At 36.8% G+C, this 22103-nt stretch overlaps 2 protein-coding genes across 2 annotated transcripts in view; one reads left to right on the top strand and one right to left on the bottom strand.

Moving 5' to 3' along the window:
- LOC306850557 (zinc finger protein Rlf-like) overlaps positions 1-6803 on the bottom strand; it is an 18932-nt gene extending 12129 nt beyond the window's left edge. The window contains exons 1-3 of the mRNA XM_079386241.1: positions 6493-6803; positions 209-363; positions 1-25 (exon numbers count right to left, since the gene is read on the bottom strand). The exon at positions 1-25 is cut by the window's left edge and continues 57 nt beyond it. Coding sequence (XP_079242367.1) covers positions 1-25; positions 209-363; positions 6493-6708 — 396 coding nt within the window. The 5' untranslated portion in view covers positions 6709-6803. The remainder of the gene's footprint in view (positions 26-208; positions 364-6492) is intronic.
- Positions 6804-10910: 4107 nt separating this feature from the next.
- Positions 10911-21841, top strand: LOC306850183 (uncharacterized protein). The gene is made up of 9 exons (XM_079385674.1): positions 10911-11094; positions 14729-16142; positions 16290-16450; positions 16777-16897; positions 17113-17169; positions 17308-17406; positions 17565-17595; positions 20272-20395; positions 20561-21841. Exons 2-9 carry the CDS (start codon positions 14769-14771, stop codon positions 20691-20693), a joined length of 2100 nt encoding a protein of 699 aa, XP_079241800.1. The 5' UTR covers positions 10911-11094; positions 14729-14768; the 3' UTR covers positions 20694-21841.
- Positions 21842-22103: the final 262 nt, after the last annotated feature.

Genomic DNA, 22103 nt, shown 5'->3' on the forward strand with positions numbered 1-22103 from the left:
TGATAACAGCAATTCAAGGCAACTCCTGCAGATGATCACAACATTTGGAAAAAATCAATATGGTTCTAATGCTCTATGATCAGGTGAGCCAGCAAACAACTTTTCAATTGTTTCTAAATGTTTGTGAAAAGAATGAAATATTTGCAAACACAAATTATGGAAAATATGTTACAGGCTACCTTTATATATTAGCAAAAGTTGCACTTACAATGCAAGTCTTTTGAGCACAAGGGCAACATTGGGAGAGTCGCCTGTGAGATGTGGCCGAGCAGCAGCAAAACAGTTGATTGACAGACAGTAGACCTCCAAAAGAGGTAATCCGTGTTCCACTGAATTCCTGCTCCCAGCGTAATGCATTAGAGCCTAAAAGAATAAGTGAAATAAATCATTAAGCTATTTAAACACCACAAAGATATGATCTGTGTTTTCATTTGAGAGTCAAGTGCTCTTCAGATATCCAACATATATTAAAATTCACAAACAAAAATAAAAGGCTGTGTATCCTAATCCATTTTACAAATTCTGTACAGATGCACACTACCGTTCAAAGGTTTAGGGTCAGTATGATTTTCTTTTTTGGGAAAAAAAAAATTATTCAAAAGGATGTATTCAATTATTCAAAAGTTAAAGATATTTAAAATGTTACAAAAGATTTCAAGTCCTCCTCTTTGAACTTTCTATTCATCATAGAATCATCAAAATGTATCAGTTTCCACAAAAATATTAAGCAGCATAACTGTAAAATAAAAAAGAAACGTTTCTTGAGCACCAAATCAGAATATTAGAATGATTTCTGAAGGATCATGTGACGCTGAAGACAAGAGTTCAGCTTTGCTATCACAGGACGAAAGTACAATTTTTACATGTATATTTAAATACAACACTATTATTTTTAATTGTAGTCATTCAATTTTATTAATATTCACAACATTACTGTTTTACTGCATTTTTTTAATCAAATAGCCTAAAAGCAGCTTTTCCAAGTATTAGAGACTTCTGTCAAAAACATTTAAAAAAATCTTCCCAACCTTAAACTTCTGAGCGGTAGCGTATTACAATCAAGAAACAAGACAAAGGTGGAAGAGTTTTGACTTCTTCAGAGACCCAACAAGGGTCTTTTGAGAGGCTGGTTCCAACACGCTGTCTCTACTGCAAACCTACAGGTCCACACAAGGGAGGATGTGAGGAGAAACCCCTGATACAACACTTCCACAGCACTCCATCTGTGCTGAGGCACTCTAGTCTCTGATTGGACCTTAGGGATGGAAGCAGATGTAACTAGAGCACAGAGCAACTCCAGATAACCTCCTTGTTCTTCATACACATTCAAACTCCCCTTTCACAAACCTCAATCCTCTAGGATATTAAATCCCAGTTGATATCTTATTATAGAGAATGAGAGAGGAAATGTCATGCCATATTTAACCTATAAAACTAAGGTTAGGAGAGCTACCTCTGGGTAACTGGGTATAGCCCTGTTAACCAGACTCACCCCAGAGTCTGGTTAAAATACGTGGTGCACTGGGTGCTTCCTTTTGAGACTTTCATTATCTTGAGAAAAAAAAATAAAAAACTCTTAGTGGTTAGATATTTATTCTGGTAATTTCAAAATATAGTCTAAATTATAAAAGCACAACATAGGACATTACAATTTCCAGTTTCACAAGAACATACTTCGATCTCTTTGGGTTCAAAATAGTGTAATTGTTAACCACCTGCCTGCATTAAAACAAGCCTATTCCAAAGGTTACAGAAGTGTATTTTAACCGCAAAACAAAGATATCAGTAGCAGTTCAAGATTTATAGCAAGCAGCAAACTTGTTCCAACTTGTTTTCAACCAAAACATGGCTGCTCTGGTGAAATTTTAGAACTTCTTCCCGCTCCACAAAACATCTGCCCATGGGTTATGTTTTCATTCAAAGAGAAGGACCCATGATGCACACATGAAAAGTGAACGTTTATTACTACACTTTTTTCCAATTATTAAATATCTTCTAAGGCAGACAGGTAGGGTGTGGCACCTGACATCTGTCAGGATTGAGCCTGGCTGGAGTCGTTGCCACAGCAACACTGATGCTGAGGAAAAAGGGGGAGAGCTGAGGTTTCAAATGTAGTCAGTTAAACCTAAATGGGGCCTTTAGGTTCCCAATGGGACACTGTTAATGTGCTTGTTATGACCAAATTATAAGTGAAGCACCAACACTGAAAGATTAGCTTTATGGTGCTATGGTCACATTAAGAAATGTCTTTGCATGATTGACGTGGTACGGTCACAAGTAACAGTTATTAATCTTCAACAATGACAAAAATCACACCAAAAGGCACGTGCAATCGTTTTAACAAAGTTGCAATGCAAAACATTTATACACAAACTTGATACAAAATGAAGAGGCCCCTTAAACCCACATAAATAAATAAACAGGCCTTAATTCTTTTTAGAATTTATAGACCGTGTCATCGGGGCGCACGCACCTGGCCCCAAGTTAACTTCTGGTCTGTTTGTTTATCGGTCTGGTTAGTGGCTACAAACGCAGTTAAAGTTAACGTGATGAGTAATGAAGTTGGGCTCAGGTTGTTGTGCCGTGGGATGTGTTTCCCATACATTTATTTATTTACGGCGACCCCCATGATATCAAAATTGACTGATTTTCCAAAAGGCTTTGTTGAATAAACATGAGCAAGTAATACAGGTTTTCAAAATCAAAATGAGGCGCGGGTGTTTTTAAATCACTGTATTTCTGAAGGAAGACGAAGATTTTTTTTTTTTTCTTATCAAAAAAGAATCACCCCTAGAGGGACTTAGCTGTTGTTATTGATTCTATTTGGAATGTCTACCGGAAGTTAAGTTAGGGCCACAAAAGCCGCATGCGCAGTAACGTTTGTTTATGTTGTTGCCTTGAAACCGTCTATATAGAGATCTTAAATCTCTCAGACCAAATTATCTGTACTAAACAAAGTTTGTTTCAGGAGTCTGAAAGCAGTTCACATCACATTGTGATATACACACAAATATTCCCAACTTTTAAAGACCACTATAAAATGAATCAAACCAAGGCCAGGGGCCTGTTTCAGAAAGTAGGAAAACTCTGAGTATGTTAACCCTGAAATGAGGGAAACTCTGGGTTTTCTGTTTCAAAATGGGAGGTTTATCAAACCCGAGAAAGCAGGGTAAGTCCAGCCCGTTTCTGAAAGAGAAGTAATTTATGTTCAGAGTCAGTTACCGTGGTAACTTAATTTGTGAACCTAACCTGGTCGGGAGCAGGTTTTCTTCGGTAAACCCGGAGTTTCTTTCGGTCTCCTCCGCCTTTTTAAAGTGTTAGTGAAGTCTAAATACCTTATTCATTCATTCACGCTGCAAAATTGCTTGAGTTGCTTTTTACTTTTGTCTTATTTCAAGCAATGCAATACTCATGCAAATTCTTAATATGCATTGTATATATGAAAAATGGTCTATATTTAGTCTTGCTTCCTGGGGGATTTTCCTTTTAAGTGCATTTTACATAAAACAAGTAAAATTGTCCGCCATAGGGTAAGAAAAATAATCTTAATGCAAACGGAAATAAGAATATTTTTAATTTATTACCCCATTGGAAGATAATTAGCAAAATAAGAAAAATGCACTTTAAAACATCGGAGATGCAGAGCACATTATAAGTCCGCTGTATGCAGATTTTAAGGAACGTGTACATCGCTCTCACGCTCTTTCTGAGAATTTTTTTCCTGGGCACAAATCCGTCAAAGAGGAGTATCACAGGACTGTAGGTCAGTGGTGTAGAAATCGGTTTAAATGAGGCTAATCTGATAAATGATGTTCACTTGATAACATCTTTCTGTGACCTCTGGAAATAACCCAATAATCAGAATTTCCTTCAGGATTTTTGCATTGATGACAAGCATATCCCCACCATCGCCCCTTCTGAAAATGAAACTGATTACTTTATGGAATGGAAGGATGCCAGATGGAGGGGTAGTACGAGCCGTAACCACCACAGCTGTTAAATAAACAAATTATTCACAATTTTTTTGGTCATCTTTATTTCCTAATACAAAAGCAAATGTTATTCTTTTTACTTTTGGATTTTTAGAAATCTTTCAATACTCGAGCATCTCCTCTTCATCTGTCAGTGGTGCTGGTGCTTGCTGTCGACAAGTCAGTAGTTAATATTATTACTCTAAGATATGTAACAGGTTGGATTAGACCATATTTAATTATGTGAAACGAGTGTTAGACTATGTGGAAAAAGCTGCATCGCATTGAAATAGACATTGAATGATATTTAATGTCAAATGTTTGTAAAGTCATTTAGCCCACACCCATGAACCTTTCATGTTTAAAGCTTTACCTGGATTGAATTGTGTTTTTATACTTTATTTTTAGCTGCCACGTTCTTGTTTCTTTTTTCTGTCTTTTTCCTTTTTTTTGTGGCCATGGGATACCATTAAAATCAATATTAGTTCAATAATTTACAGTTTTCACCTCTGATATTATAACAGTTATTAAGTTATTGACAGTTATTAAGAATTAAAGGTACGCACTGACGGATGCGCGCTAAAGTCTTTTTGGCGGGAGCTGTTGCCATGGTGAATCATAATTTTGGTGCTCCAATGATTATGACTCTTCATAGTCATGGTGCACGTGCTTATCTCAGAGTCAACCTACTCAGAGTTGAGTACACTAACACAATTCAGCTGTTCTGTAACCGAAAACTCTGAGTTTCCCATCTCAGAGCAAGTCAACTCTGAGTTAAATTTTAAACTCAGAGTTGGTTGAACCTCCTTATTGAAACGGGCCCCAGGTCTGGGTGGTTGTATGGTTCGTTTTAAACAAATAGGAACAAACTGCACTCTCTCGGTTCACTTAAGTTCACATTTGCATTAAACCAAACAATTCTGCTACTGAACAACACTAATGATGACACATGGTGGAGCTTCTATGAATATGACAGAACAAAGAGCATAATACGCTACTGTTAAAAAGTTTGGGGTCACAATATTTTTTAAGTCTCTTATACTCACCAAGGCTGATCAAAAGACAATTTTAAATAACTGTTTTCCATTTTATTATTTTTATCTGCTATTTACACCTGCAATGGCTAAGCTGAATTGTCAGTAGTCATTACTCTTTAGTGTCACATGATCCTTCAGAAATCATTCTAATATGCTGATTTGGGTCTCAGAAACATTTATCATCATCACTGGGGAAAGCAATTGTGCTGCTTACCATTTTTGTGTTTTTAAGAATTATTTGATAAATAGAAAGTTCAAAATAACTTTTTTTTAAATAGAAATCTTTTGTAACAGTGTAAAAGTTTAGAGTCACTATTGATCAATTTAATGTGCCTTGCTGAATAAAAGTATTAATTTATTTCCAAATAAAAAAATACAATATATATATATATATATATATTCCTGACCCCAAACTTCTGAACGGTAGTGTAAAAAGAAATTAATGTACTACTACACTTAAATGCAACTCAATGTGCTCCTACAGCAGACAAAATGAAGGCTTGAGGGTTCAACAGAACTGTGTTGAAATACTGCATGAAAGTTACAGCAGATTTAAAAAAAAATATTAATATTTTTGTAGTAAAGAGATTAACAATACAGCACTAAATTTTGCCTCTAAATATACCTAGTATGTGTAGTTGAATTAAATCTATAATAATATTTGAATATTTAAAACAATTATAAATAAAACAAATAATCTTTGAAACAATTTTACTGAACACAAACAAGTACTGTTCACTGGCTGTTAAATTTTAAAAACAGCTCTACTAACCATCAAAAATACCACATAATTATATTCAAGTGGGCTGATTCCACAAAAACAACACAGTGTGAATGGAAATTAGATCCAATCATAACTAAAAACAGATCTGAGTGGGAATGCAAAGCGAACTGGGTGTCAGTTTGAACTCAAGTGCGCAAACACTCCCAAGGTTGATTAGAAGTGACATGTGACAGAGGGGCATCAAAGTTAGCAGAGACCGAGTACATGCACGAGATAAACACAAACGAGCCCCACCCCACTATCGTGCTGGACCCCCGTTCAAGATATACCTGTTCCCATAATGCATAGATATGCCGTTCCAAGCAGGCCGTATGAGGCAGATCTCAAATACGTGGTTTTCCACATCACAGATACGCAATTTTAAATAAGCTTATATCCGTCGCAAATACGCCGTGCAACACGCTACATGCAGTATCAGCTAGCTACCACAACCAAATACAGCTTGCTACTTGAAATGGCCAACTTAAAGCTTGTAACGTCTCTAAATTTGCTAGTTATTGGGCGTGCATACCAACACAATTAGCTTATGGTAGTTTTGCGTTTGTATAGCTCACTAAACGGCCCACACGTTGAGATAACATCCACGCATGGTTGGTTTCAGCCACAACTTGCATCCTGGTCAGCTAACGCGAGCCACCACAGCTCTGAAACGTTGCATATAAACAATTCGCATGCATGCATCGTTTTCGGCAACGCATACCTGGCAGAAGTTATTGCAATACTCCGTGGACGATTGTTCAGAAACGTCTTGCTGTCGAAGCTCGGCTTCGAGTTGCTGAAAGGTGGCTTGCAGACCCTCCATAGCGAAAAATGTGTCCTCGTCGAGCAGCAGGCTCTGTCGGCCGCTCCAGTCGAGCTCCGCTTCTGCGTTCTCATCCGCCATGTTCACTGGCATCCACGGCGCGTACGCACACATGCAGTCATGTGATAGTGAAGGGCCTTCTGCTCCAGGTGGGATTGAAGAGAGGAACTCCCCCTGCAAACGTGTACTCTCACACAACACGTTGACCCCGCTGCTTTGAATATTTATTTTCCACAAAAACAAGTGGATTCATACAAAAGGAGGTGTTTTTATATATACTTTAAGGCAAAGGGCGGCATGAATAGACTAACTTCCTCAAGCACATTTTTCAGAGTAATTATAAAATTCTCAAAAATTAGCAAAATATAAACAATTTAGATTTTCTGGAGTTTAATTTTTGTATAGATCAATTGTGACCCTGGACCACAAAACCAGTCACAAGGGTAATTTTTTTCGAAATTGAGATTTATATATCATCTGAAAGCTGAATAAATAAGCTTTCCATTAATGTATGGTTTGTTATGATAGGACAATGTTTGGCCGAGATGCAACTATTTGAAAATCTGGAATCTGCAAAAAATCTAAATATTGAGAAAATCGCCTTTAAAGTCGTCCAAATTAAGGTTTTAGCAATGCATATTCCTGAACAAAAAATAAGTTTTTATATAATTACAGTAGGAAATTTACCAAATATCTTCATGGAACTTGATCTTTACTTAATGTCCTAATGATTTTTGGCCTAAAAGAAAAATCAATAATTTTGACCCATACAATGTATTTTTGGCTATTGCTACAAATATACCCCAGCGACTTAAGACTGGTTTTGTGGTCCAGTGTCATTTAGTATCTATCTATCTATCTATCTATCTATCTATCTATCTATCTATCTATCTATCTGTCTATCTGTCTATCTGTCTATCTGTCTGTCTGTCTGTCTGTCTACTTAAAATGGTCATCAAAATAAAAATGGCTTGTTTGTTTTTGATTTGTTTAGTAGTAAATACGCTAAAACATAATTTTCTTTTACTCAGAATGAGTAAATTTAGTAGGGGCTAGAAAGTTTGGGGCCAAATGTTGTGAAGAAAAGTCTTCTCTGTCTTGCAAAAAGAATTCATGATTGTGTAGCTCATTTTTTGTAGGTTTCACCCCTCATGCTTTCCACAATTAAATATCACTCCCCTTTGTCTTTAGTCTAATTGTGTTGTTTCATCACTTGGTCTATTTAAAAAAAAAAAAAAAAAAGCTTTTATTTTTAAACCTTTACAGGAACCTGATTATACATTTTATAAACTATCCTGACAGTGATTTAATACAATTTTACGGTAACACTTATTTTGATGGTTCTTTTTGAATATTCTTTTTTCTATAAGTAACATTGCACCTATGCCAACTAACTCTCACTGGAGCATTAGTAAACTGATGTTGTGGCACGCCGGGGTTATTCTCCGTCTGGATCTCAATCAGCGAAGTCAGAAAGGCTCAAAACAGCAGAGTTTCAGGTGTCAAAGGAAGACTTTATTACAAAGTAACAAAGCCGAAGAGTCAGCCGCCACATCCACTGTCTCTCTGGTCTTTGTTTGTTCAGATGCTCCATTTTATACACTCTGACAATGTATTGACAATGTATTGACCTTGGTTTTTTCTATTTTTACTTGCCATATCTTTTTTGGCTCGCCACCAATATTTTGCCGTCTCCTCCATCCTTTACCTAATGGTGGAATATCGCGGAAACTCCCTTTTTATATATAGGGCCTCCCCTTGTCTGGAGACCATTTTATCCTCTTTGATGTCTGGTGGCCTTCCCTGCACCTGGCATCATGTAAACTCACAATGAACTACCATGTGAACTCACAATGACCCACAGTCTATGCTACTTTAACATATTATTCAATACTTTGATATTACATTCTAATATATGTTAATAATTCTAATAATATTAATAAGATAATAACATTTCTGTATTTTACTACTGAATTACACAATACTGACTGCTTTAATATATAACTTTTTATTGTGATTGTCTCCCAACAGACATTCTACTCACTGTAAGTAATATTGCAAGTGCATGTCAACTTATTCTAACCCTAACCCTACCAGTCTACTAATACTCTACTAACACTCTAATGACAGTTAGGTGCAGCGTTACTTATAGCAAAGAGAATGTGTTAAAGGGACCATCAAATGAAAGTGAAACCAATTTTACTTTCAATATCCCCATTACCCTTCTGTTGTTGTGTGGAAATCACACTTACTGTCACATAGGCTTTCATAATAATTAATTGTTTATTATACAGTCAGATGCACATATATTTGGACACTGGCACAGTTTTCATAATTTTGGCTCTGTGTGCCACCAGAACAGAATTCAAAATAAAACAAGATTTAAATCAAGATTAAACAAAAATAAAACAAAATGCTTAAGAATTACATCCATTTTCATACACAGTCCCACTCATTTTCAGGGGCTCAAATGTAATTGGACAAATAAATATAATCATAAATAAAATGTTCATTTTTTATATTTTGTTGAGAACCCTTTGCAGGGAATGACTGCCTTAAGTCTGGAACTCATGGACATCACCAAAGACTGGGTTTCCTCCCTGATGATGCTTTGCCAGGCCTGTACTGCAGCTGACTTCAGTTGTTGTTTGTTTGTGAGCCTTTCTGCCTTTAGTTTTGTCTTAAGCAAGCGAAATGCATGCTTAATCAAGTTGAAATCTGTTCCATAAAACAAGTTTACCAACTAAGCCAGGCTTATTTAAGTTAGTCTGACTTATTTTGAACCAAATACACTGACAATAATTCAGACTAACTGAAATAAACCTGGCTTATTTGGTAAACTTGTTTTATGAAACAGGCCCCAGGAAATTTACTCTGCCATTGCAGAATATTCCACTTTGTTTTGGGTCATCATCCATTTCTACTTTGAAGCTCAGAATTCATCCGGCTGCTTCTGTCTTCTGTCACGTTATCAATAAACACCAGTAACCAAGTACCACTGGAAGCCATGCACACTCATGCCATCACACTGCTCCACCATGTTTCACAGATGATGTTGTATGCTTTGGATCATGAGCTGTTCCAAGCCTTTTCTATACTTTTTTCGTCTCGACAGTGTGGTACAGGTTGATCTTAACTCTAGCTGTCCAAAGAATGCTTTTCTAGACGTGGTCTGGCTTTTTTAAATGTTTTTTTTTTGGCAAAGTCTAATCTGGCCTTGTTTGCACCTTGTGGTGAACCGTCTGTATTTGTTCTCGTGAAGTCTTCTCTTGATTGTAGACTTTGACAGTAACACACCTGCCTCCTGGAAAGTGTTCTTCACTTGTCTGGATGTTGTGAAAACCACTGTTGTCCTCCACGGACGCCCAGGCCTTTTTATGTTGCTGAGCTCATCAGTGTGGTCTTTTTTTCTCAGAATGAACCAGACTGTTGATTTGGCCATTCTAATGTTCCTGCTATCTCTCTGATGGATTTGTTCACAGCAACAGCTTCCAAATGCAAATGGCAGACTTAGAATCAACTCCACATCTTTTACCTACTTAATTGATGTAGAAATAACGAAGGAATAGCCCACACCTGTCCATCAAACAGTTTTTGAGTCAGTTGTCCAATTACTTATGGTCCTTTAAAAAAGCGGCAAGGTCCATATTAAAGAGCTGTAATTCCTTAAGCTATTCTCCAATTTTGATGAGAATACCCTCAAATTAGTTCAGAGTGTGCACTTCAAGCCCATATTCATTATATAATTGTAACTTGAATATGTTTTGGTCAACAGCTAAAATAATAAAAATTGTCCCTGTGTCCAAATATATATGGACCTGACTGTGTGTTAGACAGATATGCCATCATTAACACAGGGTTTACAATTTTGAGCAATACAACTTAAAAAAAAAACATTAACGTAACTGGGTTATACACAAAACGAAGGACACTGAATAGCATATTTTTGGTGATTAAAATTAGTTTAAAAAATATTTAATTACAATAAGCTGCATTTTTGACAGTAGTTAATGCACATGCATTAGCTAGTTCATTATGGTGCTAAATTCATAATAATAAAATTGAATAAAACATACTTTTATGTTTTTTTTAATGCGACACAAAAGTGCAGCTTATTCAGGGGATGTCTTTTGTACTCTTTGAGCTCTGAGTCCAGCTATCAGCTATGATTTACATATACGATTCTGTATAATTCTATGATAGCCTAAAGGTTTATTTTTTTATTTTATAATCCATATATATTCATTGTTGTCTCGTGTCGTGTTGCACCTGCTCCGTACCGACAGGGGTCGGTAGATCACTGTATGTGATCTGGCAGAGTGATAATAAAGGTCTGGCTCTCCGGTTGCATATTGTTGGACACGGAACTCCGGATGAGCGTAGAAACTGGCAGTGAGAGCCGGTTTAACTTTACCTAGACGAGACAAGACGAGACGGTACTTGTCCTCTCGCTGAACAGGTTCAGGGGCCGTCATGATCATCCATAGCTGATAGGTGAAGGTAAGAACAATGTGCTGCATGCGCTGTTGTCAAATCACTTTGATCGCAGGGCAAGAGCGTCTCATAAACAATTCTGTGACAACGTCGATGGTAAAACTAACTTTATTATTACTCTTATAGCTTAGTCCTGTGTGGATTAGGAACCACACAGGCTAATGACAGTCTCGTGTCATAATGCCAGAGATGTGACAGCTCGCGCAAAACACTTCCTCTAGCTGAAGTGCACGTTAAAGGAATATTTTATCTAAAAATGAAAGCTTTGTCATATTTTTTTCACACTCATATTATTTTAAACCTGTGTGACTTTCATGGCAAAGATGAATGTCAAGACAGGATGTCAGTCGCAGTCACCATTCACTGCCATTGTATGGAGAAGAGGTGCAATGGCTGTCAAACTGTCCTTTTTTTTTAACATTTATTGCAATTTTTCCCAGTCCGATTAAGAGGTCCTTTGCTCCACAGAAGAAAAAAAACACACTTTAAAAATCCGTATTTACAATATATGTTTATTTCTCTGTATTTAGAAATGAAACAGGAGGTCAAAAGTCACCTGATTTGCATTATTGTGTCTGCCCTGTACCCGGGAATCTTGTCATTGGCAGTAAATTCTGGAGAATTGTGTGCTTTTAATGTTGTTGCAACCATTTTGAAGAGGGCCCTTTCTTATTCCGGCATGACAGTGCCCCTGTCCACAAAGTGAAATCCATAAACAAATGATTGTTTTGTGTGGAAGAACTTCCATTCAGGCTGGAACGAACTACACAAGTACTATGCAAGTTCACAGGTTTCACAGATAGTGTATAATCGTAGTATATGATGGAATTAAGTCCAGTTTGATGATTTCAGACATGTTTGATAGTTTGAGCAGATTATTGAATACGTTTTGTAGTGAATCTAGGAACAAGGCACATATTTCTATGTGAGTTGTTGTGTTCTGAATGACTTGATAAGTCTGTTACTGTGTGATCGTTTAGTGTTTGATGCCCAGATTTTCTCTGTAACTATTTAAGTCAGTGTATAATAAATACTTGGTGTTTTAAAATCTGTTCATAATTGAAAAGTTGTGTAGTGTATTCCAGCCTTTATTGATGCTCTTAGAATGAACTAATCTAGCTTCACTGTTATTACTGTAATAAAAAAATACAAATAACATAATAAAATAGGATTCCCATAGTCATGGGAATGAATGAATTCTTAACCATTATTGAAATAGTCGTAGTGAATGTAATTGTTTACTATTTATGCAAGAAATAATTTCTTGTGAGTGTATTTCTATAAAAAACGTTCTATAAAAATCCTTGAATGACTGAAAAAGTCCTGGAAATTAATTGGTCAAAATAAGGTTTTGGGACCCTGTAATAAGTTTATACTTTATTTCATGACTCCTCATCCTTATTTTTAGCATAAACATTTAAATGTTTCTGTTTCAAACAAGCATAGACTGGTTAATCTCAGGTATGACCGCTTCTTTCATGGGGTAAAAAAACCCCCTCTAAACTGGTTTTGTGAATTTTGCTGGACAATACCATTCTAGTTGTTTTCAATTGAAAATTCTTTTTAATGTTGTGGATTAGGCTAAATCTTGGTTCTTAATGGTTGGAATTCTAAATGGATGGAGTTTTTGTCCCTCAGTGTTTGGTCTCTGGCTCTGAGTCTGTGCTGTTTGTCTGAGAGCACAAAGGAAGTGGATTGGGTTTCCTCATCAGTTTACACTCCCTTCAAAGAGGACATATCAACGTTTACACAGTGTGCATGTGTATATAAGCGTGTCTGTTTGCATGAGGCAAACTAAATACTCTAGTATGTGGGCTAGTAGGCAAAATATTTCAAATCATAAATGCCCAAATTCACATCAGTGTGCTTGTGTAACTGACTGAAATTTGTAAACTGTGGTTTTCCAGAATCAAAGAGCATCTGTGCAATTTACTTTTAGGTATGAGTGAACAGACAAACATGACGTCACACACAAAAACCACAGTATAGGCTGCTGTTCAAAAGTTTGGGGTCAGTAAGATTTATTAGTTATTTGTTTGTTTGTGTATTGGAAAATAAATTAATAGTTTCATTCAGCAAGGATGAATTAAATTAATCAAAAGTGATGGCAAAACATTTATAATGTTACAATTGTATCTATTCATCAAGGAATCCTGAAAAAAATGTATCAAAGATTTCACTAAAATATTCAGCTGAACAAGTGTTTTCAAAATGGATAATAGGAACTGTTTTTTGAGCAACAAATCAGTATATTAGAATGATTTCTGAAGGATCATGTGACACTGAAGACTAACACTAGCCTATTTTTAAATTGTAGTGATATTTCACAATATTTCAATTTTACTGTAAATAAATGCATTCTCAGAAGGCTTAAAAGACTTACAGACCTCAAATGTTTGAATGCTAGTTTACAGTATGTAGGTTACTGTGTGATCTAATTCAGTTTTTCCACAAGTCAGATTACTAGCCGTGTCCATTAGATCATCATGCCTCATCCATGGGATGCTGACTTTAAAAGTTTTCGCTCACAGGCCTTTGTTGCTGGAACTGTAAAACAGGACAATGGAAGGATAAAGGAGTTGCCAGCTGACCTCTCAACACATGAATTGTTTGAAACACTAATCATATTTGTCATAGAGTGTTTCAGGGCTCACTAAAATGTAATCGAGGGCATTGCATTGATACTGATAAATCATTAATATCAATGCTTGGTCTCTGTGAGGTTAATGTTTTACAAGTGTTATCTTGAGTTTTAGAATTATTATCCAGCTGTCACGTTTTGTTTAAACTAAGTGTAGATCAGCTATCCATGTAAACTAGTATAATTTCATAAACAAGGAACCATGAACCTACTTGAAACTACTGAAAAGTGAATTTGCATATGACCACTATTATTACATTTCCTCACCGCACCACCATTATACTCTACACCAGGAGACTCTACATTATACAGTCTGGAGAAAAACGGTTAAATATTAGTAGCTGTTGGTACTTTAGCCGTCATGTGAGACCTGTCAGATCCTTTGAGCTTGGAGGACCTGTCAATAATTGCAAGTCATCTCACTGCTTGTGCACAAGCTAAAAACTGTTGTTACTCTTTGCAGCTTTCTTTAAACCGTGCCCTAGATTTAGCCCATGAAAGAGGGGTCACATCTAAAGTGCTGGTAAATAATGAATGGACTGCTCTCTGATCTAGCAGTGCTGACTACTTTAGCCTGAAGCTTGTGACACTTTTTTTTTTTTTTTTTACTTTTGTATTACTCCCTGCTTTTAGTGCTCAGTCATAAACTAGACTTCAAGACCTAACTGCCAAGCAGTTCACTATTATAAGTATTAAATATGTAGTCAAGAAATGTGATGTAAAGAAATATGATGCTAATTGAATAGAGCTGATAGAGCTCAGACAACATACAGAATTACCAAATTTTGCCATAAGTTAAATATATTAAGGTTCTGCAATATATTGTGGAAACTTAATTTCCTGTAGAGCTGCTTTGCAACGATTTGGATCGTAAAAAGCACTATAGAAATAAACTTGAACTTGATAGTTAGTTGATAAGTCATTTTAATATTAAAGCATGTCTCAACATTCTCAAGTTTCAGTATTTGTCTTTCTGTCTTTTCTATTGTTGTTCTCTAGGGGTGTGTGTGCATGTGGCCACAAGTGGCACAAGAGGACCATGGAGCCCGATGTCATCCGTCTGTACTCTTCCTCTCCGCCTCCACTGGATGAGGCTGGAGAGGAAGAAGAGGAGGATGAGTTTGGTGAGTTCGGGGGTTTCGATGGTGGAGGGGTGTCGTCCAGTTTCAGCTTCTCAGAGCTCGACACACCCACATCATTCAACCAATCAAACGCACTGGAGGACTCCCCACCTGACCTGTACATCAAATCCGTGCAGAATGTCACTGTATCGGGGAGTGGATGGGATAATGAGGAAAAAATGTCGAGCAAAATCAGCAATGTCGAGAAAACAGAGAAGGAATCGTCTGACATTCTCACAAATGGCGTGGCGTCCTCCGACTTACAGATGGAGCTCTCTGTTGAATATGATCAGAACTTTCCCTTGATAATTCCCGATGTCCAAAACAGCAGCACGGGTGATGGACACAGCCTCAGTAACGGCTACAGTGAGTCTTGTGCAAAATCAGTGGAGGACAATGCTCTTTCCACCTGCTTACAAAGCACAGACACTGAGGAACACTCTGGACTAGATGTCAACATAGCTGATGTGTTAGACAGAAAGCAGTTAATTAACCAAATGGACAACGTGCCAGACTCGAACAATCAGTCATCACATAAAGAAGAATCTGAACCTGGAGAGACGGAAACGAGACTGGAGTTATCTGGTGACTCCCAGTCATTTACTTCCATTAGAGATTCACAGGAGGCTGAAGGTGAGCAGGATCAAATGGAGAACTTTGTTGTTTGTGGTGATGCAGACTGTCTAGTCAGGTCTGTGGACTCTGTTGACATAGTCGAAACAGAGACGGACCCCTCAGTGGATGTGGATCTAATCTCCGACACACAGCTGAGTGGAGACACAAGGGAAATTCATGGACCATCTGTAAAGCCAGAGGTGAAAGTAATTGAGGAGGTTGAGACACACATGGACCCCACAGCTGATGAGGATTTTGGCAATTTCGGAGATGCAACTCAGGGTTTTGCAGACTTCAGCCGAACTGAATCTATAACCCAGGAAGGATTTCCTGAATTTGTCACAGCGATGTCCAGGTGCTCCACGGATGATGATTTTGGTGATACGGACACCCTGAAGGACTTCAAGGATGACGATGAGCTGGCTGAGGAAGCAGCAGATAATGAAGTAGCTTTTTGTTCAGAGTTGCCTCCTAGTGACAGTTTTGCTGACTTTAGTTCAGCTCCATTTGGAGGTGTGGAGGACAACTGGGCTGCATTTGGACCACCCGAAGCCACTGAAGAGGGTCAGGGATCATGGGCCACATTTGGGGATGAACCGAGTACTTACCTGAGTAACGAAGAACAAGATGTTGAGAGTTCAGTGGCACCCTCTAGTGATGAACTCCAGAGTAGCACTGTGAGTTGTTAGATGTTAATCAGTGACATACTTTTGTTAAAATGAATTGCAGTCCATTAATGAATTTTAGTCTGAATACAATCAAACATTTAAAGTGTATGTAAGAAGTTTAGATGAACTGCAACCTGTGTTGTGTGTCTCTGTCAGGCTGATTTCAGCTGCAAAATACAGCATCTCTTTAGAACCGCCTTCCCCTCAGACACCTGTCCTGAGGTTAGCGGGGTCACTGAGGTCTTGCCCCTCCACAAATTCCTACAGGCTCAGAATCCTCAGGAGCAAAGGGATCCAAGCAGCTCTTTTGCACTTGAGTAAGAGTCTCATTTTGGCTACAAGCCTCTCAACAATCAAGATTCACAGGCTTAATTTGCTTTTAATTGCAACTGTAGTTCAATTCAGTTGACTTTATATCTCACAATTGTGACATTATTTATTGTAATTGTGACTACACGTCTCATAGTGTGGCTTTCCTTCTTATTTTAAACTTTATTTCACAATTACCTGCTATATTTTTTTAACCTGAGGTGACTTCTACGAATAAGCTAATGTTTAAATGTATCCTTGGTGATTAGTTTGTCTATAGTTTCAGAGAAAGAATTCAGGGTATGAAGGTCTTGGTTCTCTTTTATTTGTGCAGGAATGCTTTGGCCATGTGGTGCCACCTTCAGGACATCCACGGCACTCACGGCCTTAAGTACAAGTGGGCTGGTTCCCATAGCAACAGAATACTTCTGGATTGCCTAGGAATCAGGAATATTGTGAGTTCTTTAAAGTACATACCTCACAGACATGCGGTATTGTTAATTACAGCTGGTTCTTCTCTCGTGTTAAGTATATTGCTAGTTAGTGTACACTAATAAACAGAGTCACAGGATTTAGAGTTGATTCTAATTACTATTTTTTTTTTTGTAACTTCTACTTTTTTATTGATTTGACTTATTTTTTTTCCACCATCTTCTTTTTCCTCTTGTAGTTGTTCACTGGAGATAAGAAGCAGCCAGTGATCGTACCTATGTTTGCTGCTGGACTGGTGAGTAAAGTTATAAACCCAAAAAAAACATACGCTGCCATTCAAAAGTTTGTGAGCAGGACTTTTTTTTAACAATAAAATATATATTTTATTATGTGTTTCTTTTTTTTTCACCAAACATCTTTCCTTTCTTCTTAGGGAATGCTGGAACCCACCAAAGAGTCTCAAAAATCTCCAGCCTCCCCTGCACTTTCCCTCTCTGCTCCTGTGGACAGTGGAAATATTCTGTGCACTCAGGTGAAAAGAGCAGACATAAACATAAATATATAGATAAAGATATATTAGTGATCTAATCTTCGGTCTTTAGATTTTCTGTATTTTTTCACATTCTTTTACTCTTATGTTGTTTGAAATAGTACTTTGAATGCTTGCTAACTCCATGCGTTGTCCTGCAGGTGGCGTCCACTTTGGCCATTAGTATTGACGGTACGTCTTTTCGCCGTGCCTCCTTCTCTAGAGTTCAAGAAAAAGCCACTCACGGTCATTCACGGCAGAAATCCTACTCCTGATGCTGCCTCGCTTACCCCTGTCTGAGCACTTCCTTCCTCTCTCACGACACACTTTTCTTCTCTCCATTTTTCAAACTTCCTGTCCCTTCACAATTCACACGTCACTTAGGAAAGTTTCTTTCCTGGTACTTGTTTTATCAGTGTTGAATTAAAACAACACCAAACTAGCATTAGCAGAACAATTTGAGAAGTAGCCATCAAAATCTTGTTTATTATCGAAAGAACGGGAAACTTTTTTCCCTATTTTTTTGTCTTTCTTCTTGAAACGCTATTTAGTCAGCAAAGATATAACCCCATTCATCTCAGTTTCCCTTTTAAATGTTCATTTATGTTTATATATCTTGCCTCTCTCCCCTCTTGTTCACTGTTAAAGTCCAGACTCATGCTGGCTACACACAGAGGCTGAAATATACTACCTCAGACCATAAGTATGCAGCTTCAGCTGTGATTTATTACCTTGCCAAGTTGCCATTATATGCAAGACTTGAGATAAAGAGAATTATACCCATTATCAAGTATGTTCTCAGTTGTGTTGTAAAAATACAACCAAATTGGTCCCTGTGCACCAGCTTCTGTCTCAGGTTTGACTAAAAAAGAGGTTGCAAATCTTTTTTGGAATAGCTGACCTTATTGCTGGTGTTTACTTGAAGCCATTGTACAGCTTGGCGGAAATTAAAGGGGAAACACCACCACATTTTACATACAGATGCTACAACACATTGAGATGCTATTTTAAAATTGTGAAGATTTAATTAGGTGGTTATTTCTGTTACACAGTCTATGTAAATGTGTAATTCTGTTTTCATTCAGATAAAACCAAAACAGTGTTTCCTTGCTGTCTCAAAACCCACTGTTACCAGCAGTGGAACATTCGTTAATGCACTTTTTTTTGACCGACTTAACTTGCATACTGTGATTTCCCACTTTGCTTGATCTTAACCGAATGTTCTGGGTTCAATAAAAGTTCAAACAACAAAATTTGCTTCATAATGTTGATTACCACAGAAAATAATTTTGACTTCTCTTCTTTTTCTTAGTTAATTTTTGCTAAAAAAAAAGTTTGCAGTTTATGGCTGTATTTGTTTTTTGTTTTTTTTTAAATAATGTGTATATTAAGACTTTCTCCCAGTGCAATTGCCTTGATATTTTGCTTTTTTATTGAGGGAAGAGTCAAATTTTTTTTTTTTGTATTTTTTTTTTTTTTTGTGATAATCATAATTATGCCACAAATGCTTTCAAGATTAGATTAAGAAATCCAGAATATTGCTTTAACCAAAATTATCGACCTTTAATCTCTTTTCCTGAATAGTAATTTTTTCCAGTTTTGTTGCTCCAAATTGTTACTAAACATGTCAATAAATATATTATGCTATATATTATACTACAGTATTCTGTTCGTTGCTTGCTTTTCTATCCTTTCTTATTCTCTTTATTTTTTCTTGTCCTGTCACTCCTAATACAAATTCCCTGGCGCTGATCTGCCTGTTCTGTACATGCTTCTTATACATGTACACTACCATTCAAAAGTTTGGGGTCAGTAAGTTTTATTATTATTATTTTTTATTATATAAAGAAAATGCAGTAAGCACAATTAAAAGGAACCGTTTATATTTTAAAATATTTTAAAATGTAATTTATTTCTGTGGCAAAAGTGAATTTTCAGCAGCCATTACTCCAGTCTTCAGTGTCACATTATACTTCAGAAATCATTATATTATGCTGATTTGGTGTTCAACCATCTTTTCCTATTATTATTATTATCATCATGCTTAAAACATGGTTTGTGGAAACCATGATATTTTGTTTTCAGGATACTTTGATAAATAGAAAGTTCAATGACATTTGTTTAAAATAGAAACCCTTTGTAACAATGTATAAGTCTTTACTGGCTCTTTTGATCAATTTAATGCATCCTTGCTGAATAAAAGTATGAATTAAAAAAACTAACTGAACCTTTGAATGGTAGAGTATTTAGTACTGTAATATATTGTGGGTACATTTAATTACCAACAACATACTAACCCTCCATGTCCTGCTGTCATTGCTGCGGCTCTCATGTGAAGCACAAGATGCAGGAATATCAGAGCTAAATTTGGACTATTTTGATCCTGTGGATGAATGTAGCTCAGATAGTGAAACTGACACTCCACTACCAGGTTAGAACAGAAAGGGTTTGTCTCAGAGAAGTGAGTGGTTTGCTGTGAAACCTTTGTTTCTTCCTTTTCCCTTGTGTCTGTGATTTCAAAAGCAGTCTTTAGAGAAGCTTGTCATCTTTAGCATTTGTTCGTAGTCTAGTGTTCTGTCCATGGTTTCCTCTCTTTGGATCTGCCTCTGTGAGTATCTTTTTTTCTTCCTTTAATCTAATGCACTATTGAGTGATTTGCTTCCATGTTTCTTGGAAATGATCTTAAAGTTTTACTAGCGAGAGTCTCGCGTGACTTTTATACTTCATTTAAGGTTTTTCTACGATGTTTCTGAAATCCTGCTTACATAGTTTCACTGTCTTTACTGTAAGTTTTAAGCATGACAAAGAAGTGAAAACAAAGTGTCTGCATATTTGTTTCTCTTTTAATTTTTATTTCTGTTTATTTAGGTGTTGATCCAGAGATTTATGAACTGACTACAGCTAAAATGGAGAACAATGCCACCGGTCGCTACATTGCAGATGCATTTACAAAACTCATGGAGTCTATGGAGAAAACCAGAACAACAGCCAGGTTAGACATGTGCATACATGAATGCACACACTTTTAACATGCTTTAACATGTTAAGCACAACTACATGGCTACTTTACAGCTAGAGAGGTTTAGAAAGGTCAAAATAGGGTGTAACTCTGCTGTAATTACTGAGAAAATGCTCATTCTTTCTGTGTGTTTGACAGGAAACCAGAAAAAGAGGAAAAGATAAGCGAAGAAGCAGCAAAGATCATCTCTCTTCTCCCTGACCTGTCCTTCATGCAGGCCAGGGTTCTAATGTTCCCCTCCGTCCTAACTCCAGCAGCCAATCACATATAACCAAACACGGCATCAGCCAATCACCTTACAGCCTCATCATTCATTGGTTTTATAGACGGCTCCAAAAACAATTCAAGTCACTGTTTCTTCCATATTTAATATAGCAATTTAATCTTTTAAAAGCTGCCTATTTCTTCACTTCCTCAGTTGTTAAATGTTTTTAACTGGATTAAATCATCCAGCTGTATGTGAAAATGTTTCTGATGATTTTTGTTTAGCAGTAAAAACTCTTTATCTCGACACTTCACAGTATTTAGAACTGTATATTCACCTTTTATGTCTGAAACATGGCACTTCTAGCTCAATGAGGTGAAATGCAGAATTGCACATTTTACTACTTGAAACCAGAGTCTGTAAATAAAAACTGACCCCTGGTTGCTATATAAATATATATGTATTAGTATGTGCTTTTCATTTTGTTTCTCTGTATTGTTTTAAATGTCATTCAGTCCAGTACTTCCTTTAACTGATTTGTAACTACTTGTTTTTAAGCTGTTGTTCACATTTATCTTTTAACCATCCTTTTTCTTTTTAAGTAGTTTTATTTATTTGTTTTACCACAACTGACAAGCACACAAGAAAAGACATATTATAATGCAGTTTTCATAAGGGAGATATTAATTAGAGAGCTGCATCTTTTTGCATGCCTGCTGTTTTACTTGTTTGTTTTATTAATATGTCTTGTCACTGTATTATTTTAAGGTGGAGCTTTTGCACAATCTTATGTACTATGAATATGACACCAGTGCTAAGACGTCTTAAAGAAAAGATGGTTTGTATAGCCACTGTTCCTGTGGGGGACAAAAATGTGTATAAAGGAAGTTGTTTTTGTCCTCTGTTTAAATTGTATTTTAAAGTTTAACAATAATAAAAAAGGCATAGAAATTAGTAGGCCTATTATTTATTTTTGGATGGTTTTCAGCATTTAAAATCTCCTCAGATACTTCTGTTTGTGTATGAAACGCTGTCTTTAAGGAGGGAGCTGCTGTTTATCTATGTATTTTCTGTTCTTTTCTCCTGTTTGTTCACATTAGTGTTACTGTATCAGTTTAATCTTTAAATAGCCTATATGTGACTTTTCTTTTCCCCTCTATCCCATACGTGTTATGCGTATCTATATTTCATCCAAATAAACATGTTTCTACTTCAGAGAGTGGTTTTCTCTCCCAGAGGGAAACGATAGAAGCAGCTACATTAATCACAGCGGTCTGAATAAAGACACACTGATGAAAAGACGCACAAGTGATAAGAATGCTATGTAATGCGGTTTAAACGTGGTCCTTGAGCGTGTATAGCTTGCAGTTAAACTCTGATCTGGAGCAGAATGAGTTAAACGGCTCATCTGCGCGCGCTGAGCCGAGCGCAGCTCCTCACCGGCAGCATCTCGATCGCCGGCCCGGTAATCATGTC

The sequence above is a fragment of the Barbus barbus genome (genome assembly GCF_936440315.1).
Source record: "Barbus barbus genome assembly, chromosome: 30".
NCBI classification, from domain to species: Eukaryota; Metazoa; Chordata; class Actinopteri; order Cypriniformes; family Cyprinidae; genus Barbus; species Barbus barbus.